Raw genomic sequence first — 14687 nt, forward strand, 5'->3', positions numbered from 1 at the left:
CAGTATTATATCTCCATTTTTAACATGTATACAACTGTGTGTAAAATCTGAACATGGTCTAATTGCATTGTTATTTCTAAGTGAAAACAAATGAACATGTCCTCTACAGAGAACACACTTCTACCCATTTTAATGCACAGCTACATTTATTTGCGGAATTTGACACATTTGAAAAAAATATATAATATATAATGTGTTACTTTTGTTCAGGCCACATTTTGTGTGCTCCGGTTTCCCCTCACAGTCCGAAGACATGCAGTCAGGCCAATTGGACACGCTATATTGCCGCTAAGTGTTAGTGTGTGTGTGAGTGCATATGTCTGTCTGTCTGGCCTTTGATGGACTGGCGGCCTGTCCAGGGTGTTTCCTATCTTCTGCCTCATGACCGCTGGGATAGGCTCCAGCTACAGCTGGGCAATATGGCCAGAAATGTTATCCTGATAAAAATGTTCATATCAGTCAAACTCACAGTGTCGAATCATTACTCCTTTCAAGTTTGAAGGCTGATTTTTGCTCCTGGGTGGTTACTTGTGGTTTTAAACTATCCTTTATGATCAGAACACGACAAACACTCACCAAACATATCACTGAGCGCTGTAACAGTGTTGTAGTTGTGAGGAGCAGTCAATGTGGCTAAAGCCTGTAAAGACGTTAGGATAGAATTTGTGCCAGACTAGTTAAGACTAAAGAGTAGTGCAGGTAGAAATTATACAGTGGTGTGGGACGTCTAGGTTTGGACTAATTTGTAACTACACTACTATTTTAATAAACATGTTGTATTGTTATGCGCTGTTTCTGCTACAGCCCTCGCCTGATGACCGTTCACACAGATATGGCATTTTCCTGCTTGGTTTACAACTACCTCACACATGCCGCATTTGTGCTGCTGAAGCCTGGAATAGTGAGCTTTGTTAGATGCAGCAAGCTGTAAAATATTATTCTAGACTCCAAATTCAAGGTGCAAAATGGGATTGAGAATGAGTGAAGAGGTAAAAACAAACATGAGGAGAGGCTGCAGGAGAGACTAAAACCTGCTTCCATTCTGAAGAAGCAAGTATTTACGCAATGAAGAATACTTTTAGTTGCCAGTATAATAATAATAATAATAATAATAATAATAATGGCATCATACCAACAATAGTACTAGCTGTAACAATAATAATAGTTATTATTTTTGCAATATTTTGTTACTGTTATTATTACTGTTGCTATTATGTTTTCACTTTTTTCTATATTGTAATATCATACTGTTATAGTCTGAATAAAATAAAGTACTATGATATGAATTTGAGTTCATATCGCCACTCCTACTTGAAGAATTGGATAATTTAAGCCATTTTAGATGTGTGCCTACATCTGATTAAACTACAGATTGTCTGAATGCCAACTAAACCCAGTAGATTCCATAGTTTTTTTTGTTACTCAAAAACTTCATGATGGACAGACACTTTGGAGTTTTTTTAATTCCTCCTGAGCAGCCAAGTTGCTAAAACTCCTCTAGTGAAGACTCAGCACACTATCCATGAATCTATTACCTAAAAAACAACAGCTGTGTTCTGGCCCCGTCTTTAAAGGGTATTAAAGGAATGTGACAGGAACAGCGTTTCAAGACGCAGCTGTAAGGGCAGGAACAGCCTTTCTCAAGAAACCATCACCATACAAACTCTCCACAAAAGTTTTCCACAAAAAAGTCTGAAAGTACAGATTTGACGAATGTACAATAAAAAAAATAATACTGTGACCATGAAGACACTCGACTGAGTTGCCGCATACATTGAAAGGACTTGATATGCAGCAGTGAAACAGCTTCATATGGTGTAAGAAAGACTCTCTGTAATCAACATGTAGACCTTTGGTCGTCAGGAGCTGATGGATGACGAGGCTCCCTCAGAAACTGTAAAACATGTAATACAATTAAAGTTAAACACTTAAGTGCACATGATTAAAAGACGTATAACCCAATAATGTAATGAGATACAAAATAGCAATTCAGCTCTTAACTAGCTCAAAAATGTAATAAAATCCAATAAGCCAATAAAGTAAAACCTGCCCCACAATGTAATATGATGTGTCAAGTGATAATGTGAGAATATTTGTACTGTTAGTGTTGTAACTTATTACATTATTGAAAATTCATTATCATCTATTCGAGAGCAAAGTAGATCACCTTTAAAATGTGATAAATTCCCAGTAATAAAAATGATTACATTATCTGTAAAAATATTACTACCTAACTGTAGTGTATAATTGGGTACATACATTATTATTATATTATTACATTATTGGGTTGATTACATTTTTAAGTTAAGTTTTTTGGGAAATTATTACAACACCAGAGTTCTACAAGAGAGCTAAATACATAGTCTGTAAGTTCACTTACGGGCGTAGGGGTTCCCAAGCTGGATTTCTGCGTCCTTCCTTTCTTACCAGACTTATTCTGCTTCTTCTTCTTACAAATGAGAAGTCCAACACAGACAATGATGACAATGAGAAGAGCAGCCACCACTGTGCTAAAGATGATGATAACTGATCCTTCATCTGAAACACAAGAATGTTACATCTCTGTAGACCTTCATGAGCTGCATCATGAATACAATGATTAACAGTAACTTATTTACTAATTTTTACCTTTAGGAAGCAGAATTACCTTTCAGGACTCTGCGTTCAGACACATGCAGCACCACCTCCTTCTCCAGGCTGCTGTGCTGAATGATGCAGGTGTAGTTGTGTTTGTTCAGCTCCTCAGGTGAGACAGTCAGAACGCTCCTCCTCTGGAAGGTTCCATCCTGGTTGGGAAGTGTCTCTCTGAGCTCCACGTCCTCATGCAGATCCTCTCCATTCTTCTGCCAGGAGATCATCACTGCTTTGGGGAAGAAACCTGTAGCATGACACACCACTGGAGAAGAAGAATCCTTCTGGAACATAGATGCCTCAGGAGAGACTGGAGAGAGAGAGAGAGAGAGAGAGAGAGAGAGAGAGAGAGAGAGAGATGGGGGGAGTGGTTTACATTACATTGTGCAATGTTCAATTTAATGAACAATTCAGGAGTTTAAGATTATTTTAATGAATGTACTTTACTGTGCACTGATGAGTGCCTAAATTACTCTTTTAAGTTCCTAAAATATTGTTATTCTGACCCCTAAACAGTGTTGAGGAATTACACTTTGCTGGGAGCAATCCTGGATATCGTACATTACACTAACTGATTATCAGTCAGGTCACTCTCCCACACACCACTCCACTTCACTAATATGAGATGGCGCTCGTTTTCAAATGCCCATTTTTGGGGTGCGAGAGGGAGTTTGATCACTCAAAGCAAAAGCAAAATTGCTCAAGTGTGAAGTGAGAATTTGACTACAGACTCATTTAAACATTGGGATCAGTTCAGCTCGAGTTTGGAATGATTTTCCTGACATTTAAATGTTATGGCATGTAATGTGGATGAGAATACTGCTAGTTTTTAGCTCCATGTGGCAGATACACAAGCAGCCAGAGTGCCGAGCATCCAACAAGTATTCAGAAGTCACAAACTACAGTTGTTTTAACTTCACATACTGATGGATTTGTAGCCTATTATTTAAGAAAAAGCAATGCTCTACAGAGTAGTTGATGTCCCGTGGCTATTCTTTGCAATAAAGTCAAGATTTTAGATGCAACGCGATGCGGATGTGGACGATTCTGAATCAACTTGGAATGAACTTGGAAGTGCGGAAGTGCAGCGCCCGGACAGTCTGTGCAGCACATAACAAAAACACCACTGGAGGAGTCAGAAATCTGACCGGCTCCCTCTGCATTAAAGCCAGGTTAGATCAGGAGTCACAACACAAATGATAAGAAGAGCCATTTTGTCCTTTCAACAAAAATCAAACCACCTTGGAAGCCACAACATTTAATGTCTAATATGTCTCAGTTTGTTAATGTCCTAGTACAGACTAAACAATATTAACGAAAGCGCAGTTTTACTTTACTCTGCTTTAAGCTTTAGCTGTAGCCGCTTTCCTCCCATCTCCAGGAAACTTTTCCTCAAAAGTAGATCAGCTTTTTGTAAAATGTCTGTCAACGTTTGACTGTTTTACGAGGCTGAAGTCTCTTCTCATTCTCCAGCTTCTTGTTCGAATTTTTCCCATTCCACCTTCTGGAACATTCTGACTGAGGCACTGAATGTAAAAGCAGCACCATTTAAGGTGGAACGGAAGAATTCGAAAGAGAAGCGACTTCATCTTCACAATTTTTTAGTGTTTGAGAGTCTCTCGTTGCAGATTTAATATATCAGGAAACCAACTACGCTGCTTATAAACGCGAGTAAGTCCATTCGTCTCCAAATGTTCATCTTAAATCTCTCTCTCTTTGCCTTTTCGTTAGCGACTAGCTAGACGAGACTGCGCTGCACACCAGTTCTCAGTCGTTGAGAACCAGGGCTTTCGCGCTATGTTGCACACTTTGGAGCCGAGATACAGCGTCCAGTCTCTAAGATATTTTACTGACACAGCGACCCCCCAAAATCTCTACAACAAGACCCAAACCGAAGTTATAGAATCACTGAGTTAAACAGGTAGGACGGCTGTAACATGTGCTGCGTGGACACTCATTACTACAGGATCTTATTTCACCGTAGCTGTGAATTTTCTCACAGATGAGTGCCATCAGCATCTGATGTGCTCCAAACAAAAGTAGTGAATGAGAGCCTTCTAGTTCACTTGCCTCATCACTTCCATTCATTTTATTAATAAAAGATACTGGAAATAAATTCATTACGGACTGTTACAAATACTTTGCTTTAACACTACCAAGTTCTCACACAGTGAGAAAAAAAGAGATCCTGTATAGAAAAAAAGATGCATTGATAATCAGTTTATTAATTGCATTGCAGCCTCTGAATCATAATCGAATCGACCAGGGCTAAGCCTGCCAAATGCCTGTTGAAAGCTTATTGGCCAATGGCGGCCATATTTGTCCAATTAATGAGTTGTCATTAACATCACAGTTATAAAGTAGCACAACAATTCAGCATGCAAACTTTCAGCTCAATCAACCAAGTGGTTACTGAGAAACAGTTTTTTTGAATGTTATAGCACCCACTTTTGAATAATTGGTGTCAACCTTGGTGGACTTCCTCAAAATCATGTACAGTATTAGACTTCTAAATTTCATGAGAATTGGCCAAAGTAATCCTAATCTGTAGCAATTTTTGTGATTTAAGATAAATCCCAAAGAGTTTAATTTGAACAAGGCAGCCATATTGTTTACAAATGTCCAATTTTAAAAAAATAATTATTGACCTTCAAACGTCCCTGACCAATTTGAGACCAATATTGTGTGGATATCTTGAAAAACCTCAGACTAGTAGAAAAATGTAGATTACATATATTTTGTCAAGTACGATGGAAAATATAGGGGTGAAGCCAAATAGAACCAGTATAAAATAAAATGGACTGGCTGTTGGGGGAAACGGAAGATTTCCCAGTGGCCTGGTCTGTCAGCTTGCCAGGAGAGCCTGGCTAGATGATGTTACCACGTATGATGAACTAAACAACACAGTGCAGCTTGTGAACACACACTGTCTCTGTAGTCCTGTTTCACGAATCATGTCCTTCTTCCGTGACACATCATGAAAAAAAAACACATTACCTGCTCATGCGCATGCAATAAAGCTAGCGAGTTTGTGCTTATAGCATCTCACTTATAGCATTTCATTAGTTTAAGTTTGCCTTAATTGTGTTTTGTAGCCTACAGCATCTTAACGTTAGCTAACTAACTAGCTATAATATACTAACTATCAGTACGCAGCAGTTTGATTATTTGTGACATGTCTTGAGGTTTGTGATTAGAATGAAAAAAGTGTGCTTTTCAGCTGAGGCACAATTGCTCATTCACGGATGTTTCAAAAGCAAACGTTATATAAAACAACTCTGGATCTGATTTAGATCCATTTTTTTTAATAAATCATACAGTATTTTTTTTTGTTTTTTTTTTTTGGTGAAGCTATATAGTGCTAGATACTTGAGAAAAAAAATGCATTTAAATTGATAATTAAGTGTATAAATGCAGTGTATTAGGGGTACCCAGTGTATTTATGGGGATATTGTTAAATGTAGTTATTTCAGCAAAACTTCATATATCACTGCATTATTTACCCCATTAAGTCAGTGTATCAAAAAATCTGGAACAGTTTAGGTGACTGAGCTGGTAATTAAGGAGTGTTATGGAGGGTATTTTGTATTACCTAAAACATATATATAAAAACCCACACTAAACACCTATTTATGCAGATACAGTAGCTGTGAGTATGTGTGTGGCCTGAGTCCAAGAAGGGTCTGGCTGCAGACATTCACTCTCCGCCTGAGATGCACCCGCAGCCTATTAATGACGTCAGTGCTGCTCTGCCACGACAGTATTTTTGTCGGTTTTATGAGAAAAAGCAGTGTACCATGTAATGTTGGGCAACAAGTCACACTGAGCATATAATAACGTTGTTGTACTGGTAATAAAGTAATTAAATATGGAAACTGAAATAAATAAAGCCTACCACGACGATAAGACATAATGTCAGGTTTATTCGCAGAAAAAAAAACAAACAGGCTACTGAAACTCATGAAAACCATTCTAAAGATGATTAGAACCGTTAGGAATAAAACTGACAGTTTTGTTTCCTGATGGGATTTGGCTTGATGATTACCATTAGAGACCATTAGGCAACTATGATGTCGCTAAGCAGCAGCAGCCAAAAGTTACCGTGCCATTGGGCTGCTTCTGCCATTGTGGCAGAGAGTGCATGTGCATGTGACGTCACTGGGGCTGAGAGTTCATGTCTGCAGCCAGACTCTATCTACCGAGTCCTGCCATGATTCCTGGCCTGAATAACTGTCCAAGTCCGGCCCTGCCCATCACCTTGGCAAAACAGTAAAAGGTGAATACATGATATGTATATAGGTAAATATATTAAATTGTTTAACGATATATTTACTTTTTATAGATATTTAGGTAGCAGAGATTGGGTTTTTAGGTAACAGAGGCTGCAGTTACAGTGGCAGTACTTTACCTTTCCTCTCCAGAGTGGATCTGCCGTATTCCACATACTTCTTTAAATAGTCAACACAGTCATTGTCCAGATAGCGCTTCCTGTAAACTGTATCACGTGTATGCTCCCACTTCTGTTTGGTACTAAAAGCTTTCTGATGAGCTGCAGTCCACGTTAAAGAGTTCATATCCAGGCTGATCCAGTCTTCTCCATCAAAACCAAACTGAAAGTATCCTGTAACAGTGCCATTTTCACCCGTCTCACAGCCAGACCTCCTCTGTAACGTGTGAACACCTGCAGAGACACACAAAAACATGAACATTTCTTCTGGACTCCACATAGCACTGTCCAGTGGGAGTCCTCAAACCCAAATAAGCCAGGATTTGAATATCTGAGCTACACTCTTAAAGAAAAAAGGTTCTTTCAGGGTTCTTTAGTGAAGACAGTGGTTCTACATAGAACTTTGAACATTCAAAGAACCATTTCCATGCTTAAATTGTTCTTAGTATGGTGAAATGGTTCTTCAGATTGATGGAGAATGTGTTGTAAATGGTTCAATATAGCACTGAAAACAATTCTTTGATTGTTACAAGCTTGACGTTGTGACATAGAAGAACGCTTTATGGTGCTGCAATAGTTCTACATAGAACCCTCCCCTTAACAAAAGAACCTTTGAAGAACCATCTTTTTAAGAGCGTACAATAGAAACGAACATCAATAAGAACCTATTTCACATATGCATACATAAGTTTGTAGGCTATCGTGCGCTATGTCTACGTCTGAGAGAAAACTAAGATTTAAATAGTAAAAATAATTGTAATACAAAGAAGAAATTTATAGCACTGCATAAAACAGATAGTTCCAGTCCTAAAATCTGATCCGCGTTCGAAGCCATTGTAAAATCCACAATATCAGCTGAACTCTGTAGCACTGCGCCACGGCATTAAAAAAACCCTTGTGCTGTTAATGGAATAATCTCTGACTCTAATGCTGCTCGCATGGACCACTGAGTGTACTGATGAAGAAAGAACCAGTTTTTGTTTAAACCGAAGGGGTGAGAAAACTTATGTTCTTAACTAGAACTAGGCTGGTCAGCTAGCTAACAGGCTAAAAGATAGCAAACAGGCTAAATAACTCAGTCATTAATATCACAGGCTTGAATTAAACTACTTATGGTATGATTAACTTTAAAACAGCAGTATAAAAGTCTAAAACTGTCACTTGAATGTCTCACACACTTCAGATGTTCATGTTTCAGTCAGAAGCAGCGTCAAACCCAGGCTGAATCCCAAACAGCTCTGTACTCCCTAAATACTGTTCTAGCTATGAAAGCTTAGAAATTCTAGCCTCTACAGCCAAAACAGTGCATCATTTATCAAACATGGATGTGTCTGAATCCCAAATGACTGTTTCTTAGCTGTATTTTGCTCTGTTGGGCTGCAGGATCCAGTATTTAAGCTCCTATGTAGTGCACTATGTAGGGGGCAGGGAACCATTTGAGATTCAACCCCAGCGTAAGAAGAGGGGCGCCGCTGGATTAGTGCTCAATAAGACTCACAGTGGTAATTTAGTGACCAAAAAGTACGTATAAAGAGAGAGTTTTTCCATTAAACAGTGCTGTGTTATATTATGTTCGTTGTTATACGACAAAAAGTTTAAAAATTCATGAAATGACCGCAGTATACAGCAATGAATGACAGAACGTTCTCCTCATTCAGGGGTCCATGGTTGCATGGCAACGATACCGTAAAGGAACTACATTTCTTGGCAGAACACGTTTTTGTCGATTTTTATTAATAATAACTCAAATTGTTTTCTGAACAATTGTGTATTTTATCATATTTCATGTTTTATAAAAGCAATAAGACACTTAAGAGCGTGCTTTACTGCGATTTTATCACAGGGAAGGGATAAAATCACAGAGATAAACCATGATAAAATCACAGGCCTCTCATGGCTTATTGCTTTATTCATAGATGGGTTTTAGTCACTTTGTTATGTTTGTCTTTACTGATATGATCTTTTATATCAGTTTCACTCACCGTCTGTCTGATTAAACCGCTTCATTAAAATATCCAGATTAGCCTTGAAGATCTCTTGAGCTCCTTCCTGCTTCTGTGTCTCTGTGGTCCAGTAATCTTCACCCACATTCTTCTTCATCCACTCCGTCTTTGGAATCATCTTCTTGATGTTGCTGTCATAGTACACAAACTGCACCCCGTCCACCAGACCAACCACAGTGTACTCTGGGAAATGTATTCTTGACGTGGTTTCAGTGATGATGTATTGGAGGGAGTGGGACGCTGTTGAGACAAAAAAGTCAATATGGTAAATGGTAACTGTTGTTAGGGCATGGAATATTATTGTGTAAAAAATCTCTTCAAGAGTTTACAGCCCTACATTAATGACACTGGAGAAAATAGAGAAAACAACAGCTACACTTTGCAAATCTTGTATATACGGTACATAATAACACTAAAAGATTCAGAAAATCCAGAGAAATCTCTGTATTCAAGAGACAAGGCTGAAAACCTAAAAAAAATATTGGGTGGCTATGATCTTTGGGCCCTCAGGCAGCACTGCATTAAAAACAGACATGATTCTGTAGTGGAAATCACTGCATGGGCTCAGAAACACTTCTGAAAACCACTGTCTGTGAAAACAGTTCAATACTGCATCCACAAATGCAAGTTAAAACTAAAGACCACCCAGCTCGTTATCAGCTAAGTTCAAAAGCCAGGATCTGTGATGGTACAGGAGTGCATTAGTGCACAGAACTTACTTATTTCAGCAAGACGATGCCAAACCACATTCTGCACGTATTACAACAGCATGGCTCCATATTAAAAGAGTCCGGATGCTAAACCGACCTGCCTGCAGTCCAGATCTGTCACCACTGATAACATTTGGCGCAGTATGAAATGAAAAATACAATAAAAGAGCCCCTGAACTGTTGAGCAGCTGAAATCCTATATCAAGTAAGAACAGAAAAACATTTCACTTTCAAAACTACAGCAGTGTCTCCTCAGTTCCCAAACACTTATAGTGTTCTTAAAAGAAGACGTGATGAAACACAGTGGTAAACATGACCCCGTCCCAACTTTTTTGGAACATGTTGCTGGATTCGAATTCAAAATATTTGAAAAAAAAGTAAAATTTCTCAGTTTCGGCATTTGATGTTGTCTTTTTACTTTTTAAAATTTTAAATAGGGTTTAAATGATTTGTATATCATTGCACTCTATTTCTATTTTCACAATATCCTAACTTTTTTGGAAATGGGGTTGTACGTTGCCCATATATGATTAATGTTTTGTATCATATATTGTTAATTATGTTATACATATACGTTTGTATATGGTGATATGCCTGAAATATATGCCCCATTTGAAAATGGCCAATTTCATATAACATGGCATATCCCATGGGGAAAAAATATTTCTTAAGATTGTCTCAGAGAAATAAAGCATATCTCAGCATTATGTTAACGAAGGATCACTAATTTCTGAATTCTTTCTCCTAAACCCCCCCTTAGGAGAAAACAGGAGATTAACATCAGCATTTCACTGTGAGAAGTTCTGGTGATGAAGGAGAAAAGCATGAGTTCTCCTTTTGCACTGACAGATGACGATGAGATCTTATACTTTTTCTACAGAGATATTATTCAGCTGACACTGGGCTGAGACGAGTCTGACACTAAAGAGTTAATCCACATGTGTGACAACATTTTGATCAAAGTGAGTTTTATTTTTTCAGGAGCCAAAATTCAGAAGCAGGAGAAAATGGCTCAAGTCTCACTCTGATTTCAAACTGGACTTAACTGTATCTAGGAGAAGAACCCTGAGATCAAGAGGAGATCTCATTTAGAATTAGAGCTGGGCGATATGGCCAAAAATGTTATCACGATAAACAAAATTCATATCGTTTGATAATGATACATATCGCGATAAATGTCAAATCATTATTTCTTTCAAGTTTGAAGGCTGATTTTTGCTCCTGGGTGGTTAATCGCTGTTTTAAACTATCATTTATGGTCAGAACATGACCGCCTACGAGGGAGTCCTCAATGAATGGGAGTGAATGGAGCTCAACGCTAAAAAACCAAGCAGTTAAAATAGTTTCTAATCACTCGCCCAGAACTTTCCTTTAATTTATAATGTAGAAGGATGTATTTCAATAAAAAACAAAGAAAACTCACCTGTATGTTTCCTTCTTTCTACAGTAAACGGGTTTTGGGCAGCAGGAGGCGGGCTTTACTGCTAGAGCGTGATGATTGATTGGCGAGCGGAGCAGCTCATTGGCTGTTCGTGCTCACTGACGTCATGAACGTACATGAGGCGCCGTTTAAAAGCTCTTAAAAATATAACAGCGGTGTTAAAATGTTTTATGATATTCACTGTTCAGGAAATGATTGTATTCTTTTACATTAAAAATGTTTCAGCATTTATAAACTATGATTTTGCTCAAATGCTCCATATCAACCCATTCATTTTGGACTCACTCACTCTAGCGTCTGAGAAAACCGGAAGACATTGCAGAGCGGACGCCACGAGGCACCCCAGACAGAACAAAAGGAAGTCGAGCCAACAGCCAACACCCCTCACACGTTTTTTTTTAACTGATCATTGATTCCAGAAAACATGAACTCGTTTTTTGAAATGCTACAGTACCAGAATGCCAAACAGTAGTCTATCATCTTTGGCTGCTACTTTAAAAGGTTAACAACGCGGACTCAAATTCAGTATTTTTACCGCCCACCCAGGACTGCAAACAACAGCTCCCACAACAGTATGAATACCGCAAAAATAGCATTTTTACAGATTTTTGATAGATTTTTACAACTAGCACACAGTTAGTCCAGAATACCAACAGAATACGAGCATGTTGGCCTTTTTTATCCAAGCTTGAGAGTTAACTATATTCCTGTACCAGCATACAGGTCAGGAAGTTCACCAAACTTACCTGCTTGGACGCTGAGCAGCAGCAAAAGGAGCCATTTCTTCACACCATGTCTGTAATCCATTAACCAGCACTGAGGTTTGTCATTCTGTATATGTAATATTTCTTTATAGAAATATTACACAAACAGAATCGCATTAAGAATCGTCCACATCTTACTTTAACTTCTTCTGTGAGGAAATGGGTTGCCACATAATCTCTCTGTGATGTATTGCGCTATGGATGCACAGGTTCTATAGGAAAATGAAGAGCCTGATGGTTTAGTTACTGTATAAATGTGCAGAGCACTACTTTAAACATCTCTACTTCTAGACACTCTTACAGACGTGTTACTTAGTTCTTTCCACACTTTTAATGCACTTTCACATGTTTCGTCTGTAAAGTGTAAGTGGCAACCCGTCCAGCACAGACATGAGACTTGAGCAGCCAATGAAAAAAGCTACTCGTGTGGCGTCATCAGTTGCCAGGAGGAAGCTGATGTTCATGGTTTTGGAAGCCCGCGGTTCTCTTCTGATGAAGGAGAGTCGATTATAACTTGGTAAAATCAGTTCATCATCGGACAAAGACTGAATAACAGCGTTTACTGTTTAAGATTTTATTATTAATAACAGTAGAAGTGAATTTCTTACTGTAGAAAGACATTAAATCACAGTAATACTTAGAGAAATATTATCAAACCAACGCCAGAGGGCGCCAAAGGCAACAGACCAAAAATGACTGATAACAGAAAAGACTACATTATTGTACCAACATGTTAATTATTAGTGTTTCTTTTAGACCATTCACACTCAATTCTCAAACTTACAGGGGAACACCACCACTTTTTATTTTAAAATTCCTCAGTAATTCGATGGTTAAGCTATAATCAAAGTCATTCAGAGTGATTTTATGTTCAGTAATTCATTTGTAGAGAAATTTACCAACTTTTTTTTTAACAGTGGTGGTGATAGGAACCAGGGGTCACCATGACTACAACACAAATATAGACATTTTATTTACTATCCAGAACCACCAGTGAACCTACACGAGTCTTCTGAGTGTTATATGTAATGTTGATGGTAAAACAGTCATAAATCTGAAAAAATTCGTTTTTGTTGGGGACTATTTTGTCTCAGCACGCCGTGCATGTACCCCTCCGCCATGAATGGATTAACATAAACGGATTCAAGTACATTTCAAGCCAAACCTTTATCACAACACAATGTCTCACGCATCAGACAACACATTCATTTAATGTAGTAACTTTCTGTGAGGGAGCTTTTAGAGGTGGACGTCTGGTTCCTATCACCACCACTGTGAACAATTCTGACTCTGTAAGTTTCTCTAGAACAGAGCATTTCACACCAAACAACTCACAACCATTTAATTACACACAAACTTTGAAAAATTGGTGGAGTTCTCCTATAAATACTGCTACAATAACGTGTAAACTGTTGTTTTAACCTCTCTAATCCGACATTAGAAGCATGTAGGTTACTTCAGTAACATTAGTACCTTTTACCTGATCGTAATGAACACACACACACACTGTTTTAGATGCGGTGTGTTCAGAGCCTCGTGGTCCTTGTCTAACTATGGGGGGTTTGTGTGTTCAGCCGTTTCACCGCTCACGACCACCAACACATTTAACTCCACTTAGAGCGCTTTTCTACCAACAGAACATACTTTAAGTACAGCTGTACACTGAATTCAGCTCATTCACAAAGCACTATGGGTGTTCTGTGTGTTTACCTGTAAAGAGAGATGATTACAGGATGCGCTCTCCACCACAACCTTACCTCCTGAAACAGCCATGAGCATCTTCAGTCCAGCATATAAATCAGTCCCCAAAGAAAACAGACCAGCTTTTACATGTCCAAAAGCCATATTTTGATAGTGACCAATGTTTTTTTTTAAACCCAAATCTCCCTTTTTAAGGCCAGCTGCAACAGATATAAGAAAAACATATTAAACATGAATATTTTTTTAATTTTGTTTAAATGTTTAAGCATTTCCCATCAACATAACGTCTCAACAATGAACAGGTGTTTGTGTCTTTACACACACAAAACACCTATTCTTCCAAGATCCATTTAGAGATGTAGTTATTTTAAAGGTTAATTTAGGTGCTGTTATATTTGCATGTTTAACTGATTTCAATCTTATTAGAGGAGGCTTTTTATACTTAAACTCCACACTTAAAAAGAGGTTTAAATTTGAGCCCCTTACACTTTGTCAGTAAAACAGATTAAATCAAAACATTTAATATTTAAATTGTCATAATTAGTAAACCTAAGTTCAGCATTTTCTAAATACAACAATCTGCCTAATATGCTGCTGGTCCTCCTTGCACCACCAAAACAGCTTCAACCTGCCTAGACATGGATGCTACAGGACCTCTGAAGGGTCCCTGTGGTTTCTGGCTCCAAGACATCAGCTGATCAGACTTGTTCAGCACATCCTACACACACTGGATCAGATTGAGATCTGGAGAATCTGGAGGCCAAGGCAACACCTTCACTTCACTATGTTCCTTTAAAATTCCCAAACAATGGGTGCAATGTGGCAGAACACACTGTCCTGCTGGAAGAGGCCACTGCCATTAGGGAATACCATCACCATTAGGGGCTCAACCTGGTCCACAACGATGTTTCAGTAGGTGGCACGTCAAACTGGTGTCTGCATGAATGCTGGACCCAGTTTCCCAGCAGAACCTTGGGTAGACTATCACAT

General features: G+C 38.5%; 1 protein-coding gene across 1 annotated transcript; it reads right to left on the minus strand.

Moving 5' to 3' along the window:
• Positions 1–135: 135 nt before the first annotated feature.
• On the minus strand, positions 136–12385 carry LOC118827784 (class I histocompatibility antigen, F10 alpha chain-like). Its single transcript, XM_036599255.1, has 6 exons — positions 11979–12385; positions 9061–9321; positions 7040–7312; positions 2648–2941; positions 2381–2538; positions 136–1894 (listed from the first exon to the last, which is right to left on the minus strand). Exons 1-6 carry the CDS (start codon positions 12037–12039, stop codon positions 1838–1840), a joined length of 1104 nt encoding a protein of 367 aa, XP_036455148.1. The 5' UTR covers positions 12040–12385; the 3' UTR covers positions 136–1837.
• Positions 12386–14687: the final 2302 nt, after the last annotated feature.

The sequence above is a fragment of the Colossoma macropomum genome, unplaced genomic scaffold, assembly GCF_904425465.1.
Source record: "Colossoma macropomum unplaced genomic scaffold, Colossoma_macropomum, whole genome shotgun sequence".
Classification (NCBI taxonomy): Eukaryota; Metazoa; Chordata; class Actinopteri; order Characiformes; family Serrasalmidae; genus Colossoma; species Colossoma macropomum.